At 37.4% G+C, this 10,367-nt stretch overlaps 1 protein-coding gene and 1 pseudogene across 1 annotated transcript in view; one reads left to right on the top strand and one right to left on the bottom strand.

Moving 5' to 3' along the window:
- Positions 1-1,022: 1,022 nt before the first annotated feature.
- The window catches only part of MTX2 (metaxin 2), a 56,023-nt gene continuing 46,678 nt past the window's right edge, over positions 1,023-10,367 (top strand). The window contains exon 1 of the mRNA XM_016134485.2: positions 1,023-1,262. Within this exon, the coding sequence (XP_015989971.1) occupies positions 1,223-1,262 (40 nt within the window). The 5' untranslated portion in view covers positions 1,023-1,222. The remainder of the gene's footprint in view (positions 1,263-10,367) is intronic.
- LOC107504868 lies at positions 3,519-4,335 on the bottom strand (annotated as a pseudogene).

Below are 10,367 nucleotides of genomic sequence, written 5' to 3'. Positions count from 1 at the left end.
TTCACAAATTAAGGAGGCAGAATATGAACATTAAATTGTAATAGACGTTTAGAGAGAGTTATGGAAGCATACAGAAAGGAGACAAAGCTTCCTAAACATCATGGAAACATCAGGTTTCCTTTGCAAATACTTAAAGTTATCTAACTTTTTGATTTACTCTGTGATTTAAAATGAGTCCCTTCACCTGTCTGAACCTGTTTTCATCAGTAAAAAGAGGTTTTGGCCCACCAGCTGATCTCTGAGGTCTGTTTCACTTGTAATAGCTAATGCTTCTAAATTGTAACATATTCTGATTTTTCTTTAACTGTATACATACAAGAAATTATTTGGTTAAGGAGGAAATATTGACTTGTGGGATTTAGTGTCTTCTCCTCTTCCTGTCTCTCTCAGCCCCTCCACCAGAAGGGGAGAAGTTTATGAAACTAGAGTGTGTATCTTATTCTCCAAGATGAGCTTCATTTGGGGTGCAGAGCTGAAAGGTAAACTATCTCTCAGCTTAGGCACTGCTCAAGTCTTTTTCTCTCTGGAAAGCATGTTCCAATAAAAGAAAAATTAAACACTAATGTGACTAATCAACTTAGCAGTATAGTGGAACAGAGAAAATTAAAGTGGGTTTGACTTTGGGTCTGAGCGGTCTCCCTAAGCAGGCAGTTTAAACTCTCTACACCTGTTTCCTTACCAGTAAAATGACGATAACAACACCGTCTATTGAGTTGTTGAGAGAATGAAATGAAATAGAATGCTGTATATATATTTTTAAAGTGTCTGGTATCTAGTGTGCACTTAAAATGTAACTTGCTTACAAAATTCTCCCTTACAGAAAGGATATTAAAAAATCCCCAGGGTCTCCGTGCCCGCGCCCCAGGCTAGAGGTTAGGGTCTTCGAGAACCTGGAAGGCCGCCGCTCCGCCACTCGCGCGGTAGCGAGGGGAGCCTAGGACCCGGGGCCGCGCGCCCGGGGGAGGGCGGAGGCGGGGCCGGCGGAAGCGCTCGTGCGCCGCTGTCAGCTGCGCCGGAAGTTCCCGGCCGGACCTGGCGGTAACCTTGGGGTCCTCGCCGTCGCCGCCGCTGCCACCGCCACCGCCGCCGCCGCGGTGGGCTTTACAGTCCCAGCCTCAACCCAGGTCCGACCTGTTAGCTGCCGGGTATCGCTGGGGTTGCGGAGGAGGACGTTGAGGACAGCGAGGAGCAGGACCCTCGGGCGCAGGGCCGCCTAGCCGACATGTCTCTGGTGGCGGAAGCCTTCGTCTCGCAGATGGCAGGTAGCGCGCGTGGCCGCCGAACGCAGACGCACGTGGGGGCTGGCGTGGGGCAGCCGCAGGGAGTAGCGTGGGGCTTAGGGCTGCAGCTTTACCCCGGCCTTGCAGCATTAGATGCTGGACCCAGGCCTGGGTGTGGAGGCGAGTGCGGAGTACCAGCCTCATACCACGGATGAGAAAACTGAGGGAGAGACACTAAGGCAAGGTCACCCCGCGTAGTCGCGTCTTCTGGGCGGTGCTTTGTCCAGCCTCCCATTCGGTCGGGAGGGGCTAGGGTGCAAGGAGGAGGTGGTGGGTTGGGATTGAGGTGGGGGGCGTGGCCACAGGGGCTGGACCTCCCAGGACTTTAGTGTATGAGTGTGGACAGCCTCAATCGTGGGACCTGAATTTTAAGATAATCCTCATTAGTGTGTCACCCTTAATACCTGTGTCATTCAGGGGCTATTGATGTTCTTGTTTCATCTCCAAGTGACACAATACTGCCATTACTACATCTCTAGGATTCATTGAAACATCTTTAAATCTGCATATACTTTTTAGAAACATCTTTGATTTGATGGATTGAACATGATTGATGTAAATAAACCTGTGTTTCCTGTTACTGATATTATACTTATTGTAGTCAAAGAAATGAAATAGTGTTGAGAAAGCGAGGAGACTAGATGTATGTATATTAGGTGTAGGTTGATGGATAATCATTAATCCTTAAATGGAGTTAATCTTGACTTCCTAGCAGTATTTTTAGCATGTGTACAGTAAAGAGAGAGCCACCAGGTTGAATAGGTAATTTGAAATAAGGTAGTGTTTTGGAAATGGAAAATACCAAATGTGTCATAAAATTTACCAAAATGTTTTTTGTTGCACTTCATTTGTCTGAGCATACATTTTTTTTTCCTTTTTTTAATTTAAAATAAATACATTGTTTTCTAGGAGAGGGGGAAGCTGCCACCTGATTGCAAGCTTCCTGAAAGCAAGGATCAGACTCGTTTTGTCTCCCATTGTATCCTGAGCACCTGTCAGTTGGTGCTCAAATATTTGTGACCTGAGTCAATGAAAAATCTTGAGATTTCAAGCAACAATCATTTCTATTTTTACCATTTATGTTAAAAAATTAGACCATGATTTAATTTAATTTAGATTGCTCCTATATTAAAAAGCCAATATGCTGACATTGGTATACTGTATGCATGTGTCTCAATGTGTGCTTTCTTTTAAAGAAAAAATGATGAATGTCTTTTAATAAACTTTTAATAAGTGTGAAATTTTGCTCCAGTTAGTGAAGTTTAAGAATTTCAAGGAATTCTGTCTGTCCGCCACTTAGCTACTTGTAATCATCTGTTATGCTAGCAGGAAGCATTTAAAGATGGATAATTCAGTAAATGTGTTGGGCGAACTCCTAGGTTATAACACCTCAAGAATAAATTCCAGATGAATTGAAGATCTAAATGTAAAGTAAGAACAAAAGCCAAATTGTAATAAAATAATTAAGATACCAAGTTTAGTCAAACTTTTAAAAGTTATTTCTAAATAGACTACATAATTTATTTCAATATAAAACATCTATAAACAGTTATTACAATTATTAAAATTATTCCTATAACAAATTTTTCTAAAGTATTTGTTTCAAGATTGTACATTTCATAAACTCCAGCCATGTTTATCTTTATTATAAAATTGAATTTTGGTATAGGTCATAGGTATATATATTCTGAGTCTTTTTCAATAGAGACCTGTTTTAATTTAATTTATTTTATTTTTTAGGCAAGGCAACCCTTGGTTGACCTCACAGATTTCAAGAATCTTGTCAGCTTACAATCCCATATTTTTTTATTTTTTGTGCCTCCAGCACCTGGTCTTCCTAGGTAGCCTCCTGTTCAAGTACTGACCAGGCCCAACCCTGCTTAGCTTCCGAGATTGGGTTTGTTCAGGGTAGCATGGCCTTAGACCCAGCCGAGACCTGTTTATTAGACATTGCTAAAAAGTTTTAGCCTTAAAAACTTAGCTAACAGTTATCTGATTACTGATATTAAGTGTAAGCATCCATCTTTTTAAACAAGCTTAAGAGTAGCTGTGAAAGCCTATAGCAAAAATGTTTTGGCAAAATATGAAAAGATTTTGAAGACAGTGGCTATTCTTGCAATGGAAAGAATATGGCAACTGAAATCCACCTCCTACATTGCTTTGTCAAATTTGCTTTCTCGTCTATTAAAAAGTTATTAATTGGTTATTATGATAAAGGAAAAAAATTTTTTTTCTTGTTTAGAGTTTTGTGGTAGCCACAGCTGGAGCCTGGGTCCTCTGCACAGAACCTCTCTGTGGAGCTTTACAAAATGGTCAGTGAATTCCTGATAGGAAGACTTGGTGAACACAATTCTTTCTAGTGGTTGGGAGTGAAATAGCTGTAGGTCTTAGAGATGGGATCACAGGTGGCTGGCCTTGGCGAAGTTGCCCAGAGTGACAGTGCAGCCCCTGGCTGAGGTGTAGCAGTCATCGATACTAAGGGCATGGACTGAGATGATGCCAGTGCCCCGAGGGTGTGGATAAGGCACACAAACACAGAGCCGCAGCAGCTGGTCACTTTGCAAGGGATGGTGTGGAGTTTGCTGATTTTGTTCTCCCAGTAGCCTCGCCACACAGAGGTGGAGAGCTTGGTGGGGATAACAGCCCCATGGATGGCAGTGGCAACCTCCTTGGAGCACTTAACACCCAAACTGGCATGCCCATTATAGTCCTTGATACAACAGATACCTTGAACTGGGTCCTCTCCAGCGTGGGTCTGCTTTTGTACCAGCATAATCTTTAAAACCTCATCCTTGAAAGAGGTACCCACGAAAAAGTCATTGATCTCAGATTCCTTGATGGCCAAGGAGAAGAGTTGGATCTCCTCCAGGGACTTGACCTTCATGTTCTTGACCAGGTGGCACAGCTTGGTGACAGGGATCCACCTCTTGCAACCCTGGCCATGACCTCCGCTGTTGACACTGTTGCGGAATCCTCCAAGGAAGCTGCAGCAGCCTCCCATTCCAGGGCCTCTGGGGCCTCCAGACCCTCCCGTAGCACCTGTGTCATCAGCCATTTGGTGTTATCTCTGAGAAACTTAAGTGTCTGTTTTCGAGCATTGTACTAGAGGATTTATGCACATAATTGCCAATACTAACAATTCGATCCTGTTAGGTGGTGGTCTTGTTTTATATGTAAGAAAATTGAAGCTTCCTTAGGTAAGAGAGTAATAGAAACAAGGCCATTGGATTAGGAAGATCTGAGTTCTCAGCTCTGCTCTGCCTCTTATGATCTTGGGCAGACCCTTCTAGGCCACACAGCTTCCTTATTTGTAAAAGGGAGATAATATATGTTAAATATATATTAAACACCTAGTATACGTTGGTATGTGTTAAATAGTCAATACATGGAAGTTTCTATTATTACCCAAAAACCTTTGAAGATGTTATCCCATTACCATTTTGGACAGCAGAAAATGTCCAAAGTGTCTTTATTTTTATTAACTCATATACCATCTTTTCTGAATGATCTCATTACTTCACTAGCGCCTTGCTATATTTTAAGCATATCAGTTAATTTTATCATACTGTAATTATTAATCTTTTGAAATAAGGGCAATGTCTGTTCTTTATTTAGAAGCTCAAAACTATATAAAGGATGAAAAAAGAAGATTAGAATATTTCATTTGTCTCATTGTGGGCATGTGGGTGCTTAATTATTTAAATTTATTAATAACTTCATTCTAGCAGAAGCATTAATTTATAGTATGATCTGAGAAATTAGTTTTATGGGTTCCATGGAACCCATATTTAAACATCTTGAAAGTAAGTAAATCAAAGAAATGCTTAAAAAATTTTGTTTTTACATCAGTAATAAAGTGTTTCTATTCCATCCCACTCGCACATTCAGTACTGGGAAATCTGGACTTTAAAAGCATCTTAGAAGGGTCCTACAGGCACAAAAAAGTGGAAGACATAGGTTAAAAATTCTTTGTAAAATAAAGCGATCCTTTTGTTCATGAGGTTTATTGAAAATGAGGAAAATGATAATTAAACCTTTTATATCTGTATGTCTAAATACCTAAGGATAATTGCAACAGCTAATTGAAAGAATACAATACCTTTAATTCTTTCATTCTTGAAAATAAGGATATTTTATTATTTATACTTAGTATCTGAGGATTCTCTAGTATTGGGGAAGGTACTGAGGAATTATTGAATGGGCCATCACATTTTAGGGAATCTTCTTTGATTCATATTAGTTTTATGAATAGTCTCATACTGTAGGGCTTATCACCTTGGCACATTGGAAGTAGATAGTGAAGAGGCAGATGGAGAAGCAAAGCAGACAAAACGGGTTCTATTTCAGATTAGAAGCAAAGTTAGAGGCAAAGTACAATTTATTGACAGTAGTGTGGCCTATTTTATCATATTTGTATTCATGAATACATTGAAGCCAAATTAGAGGCAGAGTTTTTTTTTTGCCTTTTAGAAAACTTTGATATGATGTTTAGATAACTTGAAAGGCTTGTATCTGATTTGAAATAGTCTATGGTTAAAAAACATAATGTGAGTTTTGGTTTTCTTGTATGCTTTATTAACATTTAATGCTCTGAAATTACATAATTTTTAGTTTTTAATAAAAGATTTTGGTGATGGGTGCCCCGTGAAATTTATCAGTCTTATTTCTGTGAAGATATTTGAGTTATTAATGTTAGTTCAGGCTTTCCATATTTGAATGAAAATTGAAAGAAAACATCATCAAACTTCTTAACATTTTTCAAACATTTTTGAAGTTTCTTTATAAGCAGTTTTCAGATGGATTAAAGATATCAAATGAAGATGAGATATTAAATTCAAGCTCCTCATTTTTTGTTCAAAGACAGAAGTTATAATATTCAGCAAACCTAGTTCCACACATTTATGTGTAGAAGTATTTGCTTTGCCAGTAAGAGAAATGCATGTTTTAATTTTTTAATGCTTTGTAAATGATCTTTTATTCTTGAATACTTTTCTTATTTTTCTACATGCTATAAATGAATCATGGTTTTGAACTTTTTTACATCAGTAATAAAAACGAAATTTGATTGGTTAGTAATAAAGAAGGTTCTTTTCATAAAAACAATCATTTGCCATGGCAATTCCCATTAACAGTAACTGCATTTAGCAAGATGGAAACCATAAAAGGCATTTCATTGTGCTTATACACTGAGCTATATTTTTGTGCTGATTATATATTTTTATCTCTGAGAACTTTTATAAACCAAAGAAGTTCCTTCATGATATAATCTGCCTTTGGATATTTAAAAAAGACTTTTGTTGTGCGTAGTTGTGTCTATTTATTTTAGTGAATGCAGTGTCCTTAGATATTAGAATTTCCTCCCTCATGTCAAATTCTATTACATTGTCAAACTCAGAGCACTGACTAGAACTTCTTACAAACAAATTGTATCATTTGTTATACATGAAGAAGCCATTATTACTCCAGCATTTATTTCTGTAAGGTAATATTGGCAGGTGATGCTTCAATGATCTGGCTTTTTATCAACCTTTTCTTTGGATTACTAGCCTTTATGTTATAGGAAAATGTTTTGGCATTATGAATTATAAGTAATGTTCCTGATTTTCTTATTTTATAAATTTAAAAAAGATACATCAATAAGAAATAGTTTAAAAATAAAAGTTACTGTATTTTTTCATTAGACATTGTTATTGTTATTGATTTAACATTATGGTTGAGCTAGGGGATGAAAAGGAGTTATGTAAAGTGAACTGTTTAAGTGGTTATTGGTATTTGTTCTTCATTTGAGAATTTGAATTATTCTTGATGTATTTTCTTCTAAAACAGATTTCTCCTTCTCGCCATATACTTGTATTGATTTTCCCATGGTGTCATTTGGTAGCTGTTTGGAGAAGGTAAAATAGTTTTAATATTAAAATAAATATTTGGAAAGGGAGATATGTTATAGAAATCATGGAGACAGGTTAAAGACAAAATATGTTTCATTATTTACTGTTTTCAATTATTTTGATATAGGTAAATGACTTCTGGTCTGCCTTTTATAAAAAGATTATGGTAAAATTTTAGTTTAGCTAGCCTAATTAAGTCATTTTACTCTCAGAGGCTCTTTTTTTCTCATTTTCTTAATAATGTAGTGCTGCTATCAGATCAGTGTTTATGATGGAAGTAAGCCATTGTGGTTACTGGGATCCAAATTCTGGAGACTAGAGGCCAGGGAGCAGTGATGTGGTCAGGAAGTTGGAGAGTGAAACTTCAGGAAGGTAAAGTTTCAAGATAGTGTGTTAGTAAAATGGAACTGACTGTGCAAGTGTCAAAATCTATGCCTGAAGCAGTAAAATGGAATTTATAAATGTAACATGGTGAGGAGTCAGTTTGGTAACTGATTTAAAAGAACACAGGGATTTTTAGGCTTCAGATGAATTAACATTTAATTGTCTTTAATGATAAATCTGTGACTAATAGTAGCTATTAAAACTGTGACTGATTAGTTACTGTTGTAGTGTACAAACTATACCACAAGTTAGGGGTGTAATACATCCATTTTAAGTTCATAGATCCTTGGGTCAGTAATTCAGACAAGCCACAGGAGAGTTGGCTTGTCTCTACCTTACAATGTCTGTATCCTCAGCTGGAAAAACTCAAAGGCTAGAAATCTAACAGCTGAGGGCTGGAAACATCTGGAAGCATCTTTATTCACATGTCTGATAATGGTTAGGAACTCGCTGGGATTGTCTTCTGGAATTCTTGCACATGGCCTTTCCATGTGGCCTGGGCTTCCTTGGAGCTTGTGGCTTCAGGGTAGTGAGACTTTTTACTCAGTTCTTCAAAGGCATGTCTCCAAGCTAACAAGGGAGAAGCTGCATCACCTTCTGTGACCTTGCCTTGGAAGTCTTGAAGCATCACTTCTACCATGTTCTGTTGGTTGCAAGAGTTACAAGTCTGCCCGTGGGAGGGGAATTAGACTTCTCTTCTTGATGTGGGGGTGGCTTGGTGGTTCCAGAAGAGCTTGTGGGACAGGAGATAGTGTTGTGGCCATCTTTAAGAAGTATAATCTGCCATAGTTACTAAGAGAGAATATACTAGTGGACAGGGCTCAGATTAGTCTGTTTTAATTAGAGCTGGGAAATGCCTAATCCCGCTTATGACCTAATAGAGGTTCTAAAACTGGATGGGGGTGGATGGGAGGTGAGGTGGGTAGAATATTGTGTAAGGGCGATAGGATGGTAAGGTGGTAGGGTGGTATTGCACATTCCAGTCAGTTTTATGTGGAGCTCTCTAAATCAAGACATGCTTGCTTTGCATTGCACTTCCCACCTGCATGCGTGCATTTGCACACACATTCTTTTTTCTTACAAGGACCTATTATATGTGAAAGTCAGGTGCAGCTCTAAGGGAAGTATATTTTTTAAACATTCCATAGGTGATTGGGCTGTGCACCTCTGGTTAGGAACCATCGAACAATTTGGAGAGAAAGTGAGTTCATGAGTTTACACTGTTGAATTTAGTATATATTATCAAGTTATTATCATTCCTTAATTTGGTTTGATGGTTTTATTTCCAAGAGTTATAGCAATTTTTTTTTTTTTTTGCTGTGAGATATCTTTCAGACTTTAGATAGTCAGAGACCTGCTTCTGTTTTCTATGGAACTTATTTATTTGTTAGATTGTGTACCTAATTTGCATGCTTTGCTAGATGCCTGGGTACGAAAATGAGTAACACAATTTTTCCCTTCATACACTTAACATTCTTCGGTAGGATACATCTATTGAAACACATAATTTCAATATCAAGCGGTCAATCCTATAATAGAAATGCTAATTTAGGATACCTTTACCAAGCATTTTACCTTTCTTCTCTCACGGTGAATTAGGGGTGTTAGATTTTTAGTGAATATCTCTACTCCTCTCCCTGCGCTCCACTTTCTGTCTTTCACACTTGTGATTATTTTTTGGAACCAGTTCAGATTTCATATCATGAATTTTTTCCTGTCTTCCTTGGGCAGATTTTGTTATTTCTTCAAGAGGATTCCTATAGTACTTTATATGTATTTCCGGTTTAATGCTTGTATTAATTTAGATTTAGGGAGAACCATTAAACCTTGAAGGTTAACATTGTTAACATTGTTGAGGTCTGATACTTGTGTGGGGCTGTTTGTCTTCTTGCTGTTTTTTGGCCAGAAATTGTACTTGTGATCTTAACCAGCTGTTTTTGCATAGTTCTGCTATTGATCTCATATTCATCTCTGTTTCTAAGAAAAGCTCAGACATGGTGTTAGTGTTTTCCTTTTATATGAATTTCAGATTACCATTTTTAAAAAGAGAATTCAAATTTTAAGTCCTAGCTACGAGGTTCATGTATGTTCATAATTACATGTAGTTGGCTTGCTTTTTATTGGAAATTAATAAAAAATGGTGGTTCATTTTTATAATGGGACAAGGTCTAAACATAACCATTTGAAAACATGATACATACATACTTACTAAGAAAGAATAGAGGTTTTAAATTTAATTCATATTCACTTTCGCCTGAGTTATTGGCTTGTTGATGATGTAAATTTGTTTTCTTGCCCCTTGTTAACCTCCAGAAGTTTGTCAGTTTTATGAAATTGATCCTTGAATACTATTTTGAAATTGATCTATAGTTTCACATAGATAGATTTAGATGGCTCATGTTCAAATCTCATAATTACTAACAATTTTACTTTCCATATTGATTACATCTAATGGAAAAACTATCATTTAGCCACTTTGGTTCCAAAGTAATGAGGCCTTGGTTCATTAATCTTAATTCTGGAACACAGTAAAATTGCAACATGTTACTAAGGCATGTTGTAAAACATGGCGTTAAGCCATATCCAAAAATACTTAAGTAGAAAAAGATGGCCAAAAATATTCTTGAATAAAATTAATCTACATAGATCCTCACTACCACATTCTTTGAGTCAAATCAATGAAAAAGTGAAAAAAACTTTAATCTTATTTCAAGTGTATTCTGTGTCCTGGGGACAGCCTTTCTTTGTGGTGTTCACAGACTGTTAGCATCAGATTTACTGGGATTACTTGTGGCAAATTTGGATTCTTGGTCTC

The sequence above is a fragment of the Rousettus aegyptiacus genome, unplaced genomic scaffold (genome assembly GCF_014176215.1).
Source record: "Rousettus aegyptiacus isolate mRouAeg1 unplaced genomic scaffold, mRouAeg1.p scaffold_m13_p_2, whole genome shotgun sequence".
In the NCBI taxonomy this organism is placed as follows: Eukaryota; Metazoa; Chordata; class Mammalia; order Chiroptera; family Pteropodidae; genus Rousettus; species Rousettus aegyptiacus.
This window is presented reverse-complemented; position numbering and strand designations above follow the sequence as displayed.